Source organism: Neoarius graeffei, chromosome 1, assembly GCF_027579695.1.
Source record: "Neoarius graeffei isolate fNeoGra1 chromosome 1, fNeoGra1.pri, whole genome shotgun sequence".
NCBI classification, from domain to species: domain Eukaryota; kingdom Metazoa; phylum Chordata; class Actinopteri; order Siluriformes; family Ariidae; genus Neoarius; species Neoarius graeffei.
In genome coordinates, this window is record NC_083569.1 from 44,690,440 (window position 1) to 44,703,371 (window position 12,932).

Below are 12,932 nucleotides of genomic sequence, written 5' to 3' on the forward strand. Positions count from 1 at the left end.
CCGTACGTCACTTCCACGGGAGGCCCATCTGGTATTTTAATAAAAATTTATTTTTCTAGAACACTATTTGGTCTCGGGCGGCACGGTGGTGTAGTGGTTAGCGCTGTCGCCTCATAGCAAGAAGGTCCTGGGTTTGAGCCCCGGGGCCGGCAAGGGCCTTTCTGTGCGGAGTTTGCATGTTGTCCGCGTGGATTTCCTCCGGGTGCTCCGGTTTCCCCCAAAGACATGCAGGTTAGGTTAACTGGTGACTCTAAATTGACTGTGAATGGTTGTCTATGTGTCAGCCCTGTGATGACCTGGCGACTTGTCCAGGGTGTACCCTGCCTTTTGCCCGTAGTCAGCTGGGATAGGCTCCAGCTTGCCTGCGACCCTGTAGAACAGGATAAAGCGGCTAGAGATAATGAGATGAGATGACTATTTGGTCTCCAAAAATGAATGTTTGACTGTTGAAATCAACAAATACTTTTACTTAACACAAGTTGAAGAGTAAATCCACTGAAGGATCCCTTTAAACAGAGGGAGAATGCATTTCTACTAGTAGAAAGTAAAAGCCATTCTCTTACCAGAAAGTAAGTAGACCAAAGTGGTCTGTTTTCAGCAAGCTGTGGTCGTGATCTTTTTTTTGAAAACTTAACTCACGAATGAAACCAAGGTCAAGTGGTTCTTCTTCTGAAAGGATTAACGTGTGTGTGTGTCTGTTAATGTTCATGAGCATTGAAAAGGATATTTATTTGCGTCCATAATGGTGTGATGGTGCTGCATTCACGAGAGTATGCACCGAGCTGTAATGTGTTCTTTCGGAAAACATGATTATTATTATTATTATTTAAGGCTATTTGTCTATCTTTAACATAAATATTACTCAGTATATTGAAGGAAAATGAGCTTTATTTGTGATTAAAATATAATGATGCTGCATTTTTAGACACCCCCACAGATATATGATTTTACTGCTTTCATGGGAGCCAGTCCTTACTCTATGGGATCTCAGCTCCCACATAATTCGAACCATGGTCAAAAGGATGATTTATGCCTATATGCTATAGAAAACTACAGATTTCCCTGAACTGAAATGTTTCTCTCTGGCATGTATCTCAGTCAGAAATAGAGTTTTGCAGTCTGGTTACCTCCAAAAGTGAAAATGGAAAAGATTTAAAGATTCCACTGAGTTGCAATAGACTGTCACACTGGTTGGTTGGTTATTTATTTATTTATTTGCATTTTAATTTAGCATATAGGGGTGGCATGGTGGTGTAGTGGTTAGCGCTATCGCCTCACAGCAAGAGGGTCCAGGTTCGAGCCCCGTGGCCGGCAAGGGCCTTTCTGTGCGGAGTTTGTATGTTCTCCCCGTGTCCGCGTGGGTTTCCTCCGGGTGCTCCGGTTTTCCCCACAGTCCAAAGACATGCAGGTTAGGTTAACTGGTGACTCTAAATTGACCGTAGGTGTGAATGGTTGTCTGTGTCTATGTGTTAGCCCTGTGATGACCTGGCGACTTGTCCAGGGTGTACCCTGCCTTTCGCCCATAGTCAGCTGGGATAGGCTCCAGCTTGCCTGCGACCCTGTAGAACAGGATAAAGCGGCTAGAGATAATGAGATGAGATTTAGCATATAATAAACTAAATGCAAAGTAATAAGTAAAACGGCCATGACAACTGTGTATACATTTGTACAACCTTTATTCATAGCCTAGAGCCATTTTTGCAACTGGGTTTGTAAAATTGGCTCCGTTTTCTAGAAAAGGCTATATTGCAAAATGCCTAGGCATTTTCAGAAAGGTAATAAAAGCACTTATACATTGTTTGCATGAAATGTAATGTATGTACGATTTCTTAAAGGACTCGGCAAAAACATATTCGTTAAAAAGTGAAAATATCTTGAACATGCACAAAGCTGTAGCTAATAATTATCTATATGAAATTTATTATATCATCAGATTTATTCAAATGTAAGATTTTTCAGCCTTTTTTTTCTTTTACACATCTCAGGCTTTAAGTGTTCTTATTCTACAGGAAGATAATATTGTATCTTTCTAGAAGTAAATGCTAAGAATTAGAAAATTGTGATACAAGTTTATGACAATTCGAGTCACTAAAATAAACAGTGAAGCATGATTATTATCAGGCTGCGTAATCTCTTAGTTTTTCCTAGCTGTAGTTGCATCGTTTAGACACCAAAGGATTCAATAATGTACAATAGTGGGAATATGTGAGACTTCACCCTTGGTGGAAGTAACACAGCTCTAATGCCGCAAAAACACAAAAAAGCAGATCTAAAATGAAAAAGAGCTGTTGTGTGATCAACTGTACAAATAGATTTAACAAGAAATCCTAGCTCTCTTTTAACATACTGTCAAAAGCTAAAGAAAAGAGAAGCAGATGGAGGTAATAAAAATGTTCATAAAAGTTTTTTAAGAAATGGCTGATTTGTTATTAACTTTTTTAGGTAACAGGCCATTATATTTTTCTTCAGCCTTTACAGATGTGGGTAAATAATAATTATTATTATTTTAAGAAATTCCATCCATCCATTACCGCTTATCCTGTGCAGGGTCGCAAGCAAGCTGGAGCCTATCCCAGCTGACTATGGGCAAGAGGCAGGGTACACCCTGGACAAGTCGCCAGGTCATCACAGGGCTGACACATAGACAACCATTCACACCTACGGTCAATTTAAAGCCACCAATTAACCTAACCTGCATGTCTTTAGACTGTGGGAGAAACCAGAGCACCCCCACACAGACAGGAAGAACATGCAAACTCCACACAGAAAGGCCTCCGTTGGCCCATTGAACCCAGAACCTTCTTGCTGTGAGGCGACAGTGCTAACCACTACACCACCGTGCTGCCTATTTAAGAAACTCAACAAACAAATTTATTTAAGTTGATAAAGATTTGTAAAATAAATGTTGGATTTTTTTGGAAATAAAATTTTCCTCATTTAATTTTTTTTTTTCAAAAATATCCTGAATTATACCAAATCGTGAACTGGGTGAATTGTAACATGCCTAATTACCTGCCAATAGGACAACAATATTTCAAGACTATTTTATATTTGGTTTATTTAACCCTTTCAATGCTCTTGAACGAATCACGTACGTCATGAAATCCTTTACCGCTGTGCCTTATGACGTACGCTACTCATCATAAACACCTCTTTTTACGGTATGTACTTTACATGGCACATTACTTTTACTTCACAGTGGCACATTACCATGAGTTGGCCTAGTGGTTAGCATGTCTGCCTCTCAGTCGGGAGACCACAAGTTCTATTCACGGTTGGGTCATATCAAAGATTGTCATAAAAATGGTACCCAGTTACTTGATGTACATTGTGTTTCCAAGTACTAGTAATTCATGTTTATGGAAAGGTTCTCATTGACGAGACCTTTTTTTTTTTATGTTTTTGATTACTAAAGTTATTTTTACTCTACAACAGTGTTTTTTGTGATTTTTCTATACAAATATTAAAAATATAAAGTTCTGAACAAGTTAGAGAAAGATTATCAAAATATCCAAATTTTGACCTATTTTTGTCCTGTATACCCGGCACATTACAATTAATTATGGGTGGCAGCCAAGGGGTTAATCTAATTATAGGAAATATTAGATAGCTTTGACTATATTCAAGATAGTTTTGTCTAGCTAGGCTGTCATTTTTTGTAGTGTAGAGAATGTTATAGTCAGGGGGAAAAAAACATTTTGGGACAAAACTTTTTTTGGCCCATTTTTTTGTCATTTTGCCAGCATCCATTAACAGTGGCATCCAATGGGTTTTCACAGACTCCCAACTATACACTATACAGTATACTGGGATGTCTTTTCATTCTGGTGTTTGACAGTTTTGGACATTCTTCTGTTTTTCTAAGCATATTTCTGTTTTCTAATTGCAATCCACAGATTTGGTTTTCCACAAAAACATGTCTCTTGATTAGAGACGATTACTTACACATTTCAGCTTCAGCCTTACTGGAGTAAATGTCTGTGAACTCTCTTTGGTGCCAGATGTGCGCTGGGTTGTAATTTTTATATGCACACAATCTTTGGTGATAATGACACTGCAATAAAGAACGCTATGTTCATGATCATGGTTCCATCCACAGTGTTGACACTGAGTGTTTTCTTCCTGGTAGCTGTACACGTACTCAGTGTATTCCTCTTGCATGGTTGGATCTCTGCGCTTGTGCACTGTCTTTTACAGAAATAGATACATAGATGGAAAAATGGCATTATTTAGATGCTGGTGTTATATGGTCATTAAACAGTGGGCAAAACACTTTACTGTCCTCCTACTTAGTGTGCCACGGGTTTCACAGGTCTCGCCCAGGTACCAAATTACAGCTAGCTGGTGATGCCATGACCAAAATTAGGTTGAATTATTATGGGGCTTAAGATGGCAACTACCTCCTAAAATATAATATGATGATGGCAGGATAACAGCCTACACTGTTAAAGCCTTGGCCATGTGCCTCCATCTTGTCTAGATCCTGTGTGCAGTAACCTAACATCCTTTTTTTTTTTAAATACAGCAAATCGTTTGGTAGAGAGGCACTTACACTTTTGTCTGAACACTTGACTTTACTACTTTAGTATCATTATAATGTGAGATAGAAATAAAAGACAGTGAGAAGGAGATGCAGCAAAAAGAAACATAAGATGAAAAACAGGAAGAGGGCTGAGAGAGAAAGAGAGAGAGAGACCTTATAGCATGCATCTGCATTGTAGATATGAGTTTAAAGCAGAGCTGCTGATTGCTGAGCTATTAAGTTGGCAGATGGAATTAAAACTGACTGATATTATGGAACTATATTTAAATGGTATCTTTTTACTCTTTAAACTTAAATTATTTATTGAAACATCCTTAATTGTCACTGTAAGAGACAATTCAAGTATAAGATAAAAAGAATAGAGACGTGCTAGCTTTTCCACCACACTATATGGCCAAAAGTATGTGTACGCCGGACTGTAACCAAAAAAAATTTAGAAGCACACAATTGTCTAGAATGCCTCTGTATGCTGTAGCATTACAGTTTCCCTTCACTGGAACTAAGAGACCCAAACCTGTTCCAGCACGACAATGCACCTGTGCACAAAGCAAGCACCATGAAGACATGGTCTGCCAAAGTTGGAGTGGAAATATTTGAGTGGCCTGTACAGATCCCTGACCTCAATCCCACTGAACACCTTTGGGATGAATTTGGAAAACCAACTGTACACCAGGTCTTCTTTTGCAACATCACTGCCTGACCTCACTAATGCCCTTGTAACTGAATGAGCACAAATCCCCACTACCACACTCCAAAATCTAGTGGAAAGCCTTAGAAGAGTGGAGGTTATTATAACAGGGAAGTAGGGAGTATAAGGTTTTATTCTAATCTTAATCAAGAGTGTGGTCTTTCAATCTGAGAGCAGTATTTATTCATTTCACATTCAGATTTTGCAATATTTTCTCCTTTCTCTCTCAAATAGCCTCTGCTCAGTTTTAGACTGCTTTTGTTCACTCATGAATCTTCTGCTCACAAGTTTCTGCATTCTGTCTTGGATTTTGGTGATACAACCCGATCGAAATTCACCAACCAATAGAATACAAGGTATGACACTGACCAAGAGATCATCACTGCCTCCCTCCTGGGGTCAAATCAAATCAAAGTCCCTCTCAAGCCAGAATCTGGTCTTCCCAGGCAGTCTCCTGTCCCAGTACTAACCAACTCTTTAAGGCGTATGGGTGCAGCGCCGATCTCCATTTTGATAGCCCTCGGCCTCTCGCCTATACAGCTAGGGTTACAGTGGGGGGCTAGTCCTCTGGTAACCGTGAGAGTTTGACTTCCCCACTCGCATCTGTATTGCAGCATGCCTTGCCAGACAATAGTAGGTACCATTTTTATGATGGTCTTTGGTATGACCCAACCACGAGTAGAACTCCCGATCTCCCAGTTGAGAGGTGGACACGCTAACCACTAGGCCAACTAACCCTAACCCTCCTGGGGTGTGTTCACTTTACATACTTATTGGTGAGTTACTGTTTAACAGGGTTCCTCCACTCCTGCATCATAAGTAATTCACTTGTTTTCTTGTTGGACTTATTGGAGTTAATACTTTTATCATTATCCATGTTTATTTTTACTATAATTGCTGCATATAGTAGCCCCATTGCACACTGGCTTCCAGTTAAACAGTAACTTGCCCGTAAGTAAAGCAAATGTACCCAAGGAGGCAGTGATGATTTCATTAGTCAACGGCATACCTTGCATTCTATTGGTTGGTGAATTTGGATAGGGTTGTGCCACCAAAATCCGAGAGAGCGCGAGAAATCTGTGAGCAGAAGATTCACGAGTGTACAAAAGCAGTCTGAGAAATTGAAAGATCATCCTCTTGAGTAAAGATAGGAATAAAACTCCATAAGGGACTAACTATGGTTTTAGAAATGGATCTTCAACAAGAACAACTGGTTGTGATGATCAGGTGTCCACATACTTTTGGAATAATGTCAGACTGATATCAGACACTTCTAAAAATGCTATATTTTTATAGACATTTTGACTAGTAAGAGTTGCTGACTGATTTTATTTCATTTCTCTTATGCCTGGCTCAGCCTATACCGACCTCGGCTACTACATCATTAACAAACTGCATCATGTGGACGACTCGGTGGGCAATAAGACCAGGAAGGCTTTTCTCTACCTGGCCGCATTTCCTCTGTTGGATGCCATGGTGAGCAACTTCACTGTCCTTCTTCCATCTCTTATCAAACACTGACAGTTCTCACATTGCTGGCGTTCATGCCACAGACCACCAGAACTGGCTGTATATCGTTTTTTAGGACAGATGGAGTGTGTGTGTGTGTGTGTGTGTGTGTGTGTGTGTGTGTGTGTGTGTGTGTGTGTGTGCAAAAGTGTGTGAGTGCATGTGGAGATGCATTTTTGCTTGCAGTGCCAATCTTCACCACCTGTTCTGATCTGGAGAACCATCAGTATCCCCCTGGTGGTGTCCATGCTGTATAGTTTGTCTCATTTCCAAATAGCACAGTGTCCATAGGGACCTTTTGCAGAAGCTTACTGTTATTCTGGTGCTAAATCTAGAGCAATTTGTTTGAATGACCATGACGTGAGTCCGTGTGTGTGTGTGTTTCCAGGCCTGGACCCATGCTGGAATCCTACTAAAGCACAAGCACAGCTTCCTGGTTGGCTGCGCCTCTATCTCTGATGTCTTAGCACAGGTAAACTATGTCAGGCCATATCACTTACACTCCCTAAGTGCTAATTCAATCAGGATGATTGCAGTGTTAGTTAGTTACTTACTTACTCACTTATTGACTTACCAACCAACCAACCAGTGGTGGGTTTCCCAAAAGCCTCTTAACACCATCTTAAGTAGGAGAGAGAGCATTCATTGTGTTGCTCGCTTGAACATTTAACGATGATCTTTGTGCTGCAATGCTTTTGGGAAACTTAGGTCAGTAAGTTTGGTTTGACTTCATTCATTAACTCTTTTACGGCTTATGGGTTTATTGTTCAGAAGCTGCACTTACTGCTGAATTCTACACTTTTCTCTCTCCAGATTGTTTTTGTGGCGATCTTGCTGCACAGTCATCTGGAGTGTGTGGAGCCATTGTTGATTCCCATCTTGTCTCTGTACATGGGAGCGCTGGTGCGTTTCACCATCGTTGGGCTGGGCTACTACCGAAACATTCACGACAACATCCCGGACTCCAGTGGCCCTGAAGTCGGCGTGTGTACCTCTTCATCTAGTATTACTCAAATACATGGCATAGTATTGTAACTCTCTGGGGTACTTGGCATACAGTATGTACATTAAAAACATTTCTAGTAGTCTATCCACAAGCTATGAAAACAGAAAGTTGCAAGTCAAATTTCCACACGTACCACAATTGGGTAAAGATTCCTATTTCTAATCCTGAGGGCCCCGTTACATATCTTTAGAAGATTTTGTTTTGTTTGGTTTTTTTTTTTTGAGCTGTGTAAACCTAAAAATGTGTAAAATCATTGGTTCTCACAAAGCAGGGATGTAAATGATTGCAGCAGCTACTTTACATGTGATTTTACTAAGCACAATCCTTTCACAGAGCCTGACGTAAATGTTGGGTTCAACTTCCCTTAGTGTGTTCCTCTAATCTTGCATGTGTGTGTGTGTGTGTGTGTGTGTGTGTGTGTGTGTGTGTGTGTGTGTGTGTAGGGAGATGCCACTATTAAAAAGATGCTGAATTTCTGGTGGCCTCTGGCTCTCATCTTAGCCACACAGCGGATCAGCAGACCCATCGTCAACTTGTTTGTTTCCCGTGACCTGAAAGGCACTTCTGCAGCCACTGAGGTCAGTGAGGTCACTGAGGTCACACACTCATGTACACACACATGACGAATATCATGATGATAAACACAGTTCTTGACAATTGAGGAACTGACTTTGGGTGCATGGACCCAAGCTCTTGTCTGTTAGTACTTTATTTACGTTTCAAATGCACATGATACACACCAGTGCCTTCATATGCATCTGCTATATATGAAACACACCATAATTTACAGAGTTGTTACAATAGTTAGACAATATAAAGAAAGCCAGAGGAAAGGAAGAGCTGTCCATGATGCGAGGAAAGAAGTAAACAGAGACGAAGCTGAGTTAGAGGTGCCTGTGTCCAAGGCTGCTGCTAATAAAAAGACAGTTTTGGAAGCTGTAATTTTTTTCATGATGCTTTTTAAGGCGATAATGAGGTAGAAAACATGATCATTTTCCAACCTCCAGGTACTTATCTGTTTTTCTGAGTTCCTGTATCGTAAATACTTGGTATTATTACTACATTTATAGGTATTTTTTTATTCATTTTAAAACTCATACAGTTCAGAGTTAACTGAAGTCATAAGTAATTAAAGTGCTATTCATAACACTGTCTAAATATCCATCTTGAACAGAAGCAAAAACCCTTATTTGATATAATATGCTAAACGAAATTAGCCAAACATTAAAAAGTCGACTGTCATATTGAATACAGTGCCTTGCAAAAGTATTCATCCCCCTTGGTGTTTGTCCTGGTTTGTTGCATCACAAGCTGGAATTAAAATGGATTGTTGGAGGGTTGGCACCATTTGATTTACACAACATGCCTACCACTTTAAAGGTGCACATTGTTTTTTTATTGTGACACAAACAATAATTAAGATGAAAAAACAGACATCTGGAGTGTGCATAAGTATTCACCCCTTTTCGTATGAAACCCCTAAATAAGAGCTGGTCCAACCAATTCACTTCATAAATCACATAATTACTTGATTAAGAGCCACCTGTGTGCAATCAAAGTGTCACATGATCTGTCACATGATGTCTGTATAAATCAACCTGTTTTGGAAGGACCCTGACTCTGCAACACTACTAAGCAAGCAACATGAAAACCAAGGAGCACTCCAAACAGGTCAGAAACAAAGTTGTGGAGAAGTATAGATCAGGGTTGGGTTATAAAAATATCCCAAACTTTGAATATCCCACGGAGCACCATTAAATCCATTATAGCAAAATGGAAAGAATATGTCATCACTACAAACCTGACAAGAGAAGGCCACCCACCAAAACTCACAGACCGGGCAAGGAGGGCATTAATCAGAGCTGCAACAAAGACACCAACGATAATGCTGAGGGAGCTGCAAAGATCCACAGTGGAGATGGGAGTATCTGTTCAAAGGACCACTTTAAGCCATACACTCCACAGAGTGGGGCTTTATGGAAGAGTGGCCAGAAAAAGCCATTGCTTAAAAAAAATCACATTTGGAGTTTGCCCAACAGTATGTGGCAGACTCCCCAAACACACAGAAGATTCTCTGGTCAAATGAGACAAAAATTGAACTTTTTGGACATCATGGGAAATGCCATGTGTGGTGCAAACCCAACACCCTGAGAACACCATCCCTACAATGAAGCATGGTGGTGGCAGCATCATGCTGTGGGGACATTTTTCACCTGCAGGGACAGGAAAGCTGGTCAGGACTGAAGGAAAGATGGATGGCACTAAATACAGGGCAGTTCTGGAGGAAAACCTGTTTCAGTCAGCCAGAGGTTTGAGACTGGGACGAAGGTTCATGGTCTAGCAGGACAATGACCCTAAACATACTGCTCAAGCTACACTGGAGTGGTTTAAAGGGAAACATTTAAATGTTTTGGAATGGCCTAATCAAAGCCCAGACCTCAATCCAATTGAGAATCTGTGGCATAACTTGAAGTTTGCTGTACAGCAACGAAATCCATCTAACTTGTAGGAGTTGGAGCAGTTTTGCCTTGAGGAATGGGCAAAAATCCCAGTGGCTAGATGTGCTAAGCTAATAGAGACATACCCCAAGAGACTTGCAGCTGTAACTGTAGCAAAAGGTGGCTCTATAAAGTATTTACCTTTTTTTGGGGGGGGGAGATACCTATGCATAGGGGAATACCTATGCACACTCCAGATTTCTGTTTTTTTTTCATCTTAATTATTGTTTGTGTCACAATAAAACAACAATGTGCACCTTTAAAGTGGTAGGCATGTTGTGTAAATCAAATGGTGCTAACCCTCCAAAAATCCATTTTAATTCCAGCTTGTAATGCAACAAAACAGGACAAACACCAAGGGGGGGTGGGGTGGGTGAATACTTTTGCAAGGCACGGTAAACTAGCATGTTTTAATGTTGACATGAAATTATAGGGGAGAGCGGGGAAATTTGGGATGAGGGAGACTTGGAACATTTTGTATTCCCATAAATTAATTTCAACCAATCAGGTTTTAGATGACATCAGAAGTTAAAGGTTGACCCTTAGAGTAACCTACTTCCTTTGGAGCCATGAAGCTGGACAATGCAGTAAGGTTTGTGCAGTTCAATATTTTATCAACCAAAACTTGTATTTTCTACTTCGCCTCCACCTCCATTGTATGGTGTAATGTACGCTGATGAATTCTGAATTTCAGAATTTATCCATTTTAAAAGTTATGATGTTGATAAAAAAAAAATAGGCTTACTTGGACGCAACCATTTGCACTGAAATTGGATCTCCACCTGCGATGTTACCAGCACTGTAGAACACCTTTTCCCTTCATTACACAAAGCCATCAAATAAAGGCTTCTAATTCTTAAAAAAAAAATCACCAGGCGCCACTGTGCTCTCCATCTCTCTCTCTCTCTCTCTCTCTCTCTCATATATATATATATGTGTGTGTGTGTGTGTTCACTGCTTCAGATGGGTTGAATACAGAGAAAGAACTTCACTGTGCTGTCATGTATATATGACAAATAATGTCTTCTAATTCTCAAAATCTAATCAGAAATTTTCTGCAACTGGGTGATTTTTACTGGCAACAAAATATGCAGATCAACAGACTTCACTTTTATGAAGTTTAAATTTCACTCGGCTAGATAATGCATAGGCAGTACTGACACAGATACTAGTAAACAATCCAGTTGCCATAGCAACGTGATTCTTGCCATCTAAAAAGATCGCTTTTCTCAGTAAATAAAAATATTTATTTTTTTAATATCCTTTCTATGCCAGAGTTTCTTGTCTCTCTTGTTACTCAACTGAAGCACGAATGAGCTCATAAATAGCTACATGTGAGCCTCTATTTCACAAAGCTTCTAATTCACAAGTAGCATTAAGACAGTAAATCTCATTACATATATATTGTGATTAGAGACATTATTTGCTATTTTATAGATATCACGTATACTGCTCTACTTATTAGGATGCAGTGCTGCAGCACAGCAACCTATGGGCTCCCCTAGGGGAGCCCATAGGTTGCAGTGCAAAGCACTGCAACTATTGTTCTTCTACGTATTTCTTCTCTTCTTCTTCTTCTTCCTACGCAAATTTTGATTTCGAATAACTCAATAACCGTACGTCGCACACAGACAAACAATATATCAAAACGTGCGGCTCGATCGGACTCGCTATGCTATTACTTTTCTCTACAGAATACGATTTTTTCGCGACATAGTCGCGAAAAAATTGTCGAAAAAAACCCCATTCATTTCTATGGAATTAATTGAAAAAAAAGCACTTTTTCAACGTTTTTCAAATGTCCGCTGCTCTGGCATGCTTTAACCTAGAGACGTGATTCAAACTCTAAAACACAGGAAAACTTCTCCTCTGTGGATCTGGCATTCAACTTTTCTGCTAGGTTCTACACTTTCGGATCAGTCCCGGCTCAACCGCCATGTGGGTTCTGGGAGAAAATCCGGCATTTGAATGGGTGTCTATTGCGTTACACACCAGTGAAGCTCGTTAACTTAGAGTGGAGAGAGGTTGAAAATAAAGCTCAAACTTTCTCGCTTAAACTGTGTTTTCAGCCACAAATTTCACTCTACAGACATGATTTTCTCAAAAGTAGTAGTAAAACTTGTCCTGATTCACACAATGTGTCTACCTAAACGATAGGATTTACAGTTTTTGAATGACAAGCGTCAAACTGAGGACAGGGCAGCTGACAGGCCTCATTGACACCCATTATAAACGTGAGAGAAAAGTCACTCGTTTTTAAATCGCTCTAGTGTCGTTATTTTTAACACTACAGACAAAAAAATACATCATTTTATTCAGGAGACCCTTCTAGCGCTCACTGTGAAAGAATTTTGTGAATAGCTGCTTCCGTTGTCGAGTTATTTGTCATTGTTCGAGGCCTGGTCCTTCATAAAAAACAGTAGAAAACTCCAGCCCTTGTGTGTCTTAGCTCATTGACACCCATTATAAACGTGACAGAAAAGTCAGTCATTTTTAAGTCGGTCTACTGTCCTCATTTTTAAGACTACAGACAAAAAATTACATCAGTTTATTCAGGAGACCCTTCTAGCGCTCACTGTGAAAGAATTTTGTGAATAGCTGCTTCCGTTGTCGAGTTATTTGTCATTGTTCGAGGCCTGGTCCTTCGTAAAACACAGCACAAAATTCAAGACCTTGTGTGTCTTAGCT

General features: G+C 40.0%; 1 protein-coding gene across 1 annotated transcript in view; it reads left to right on the forward strand.

The window, feature by feature from the left end:
* The window catches only part of ankhb (ANKH inorganic pyrophosphate transport regulator b), a 106,687-nt gene that overhangs the window by 40,063 nt on the left and 53,692 nt on the right, over positions 1-12,932 (forward strand). The window contains exons 3-6 of the mRNA XM_060923087.1: positions 6,589-6,707; positions 7,129-7,212; positions 7,554-7,724; positions 8,190-8,324. Coding sequence (XP_060779070.1) covers positions 6,589-6,707; positions 7,129-7,212; positions 7,554-7,724; positions 8,190-8,324 — 509 coding nt within the window. The remainder of the gene's footprint in view (positions 1-6,588; positions 6,708-7,128; positions 7,213-7,553; positions 7,725-8,189; positions 8,325-12,932) is intronic.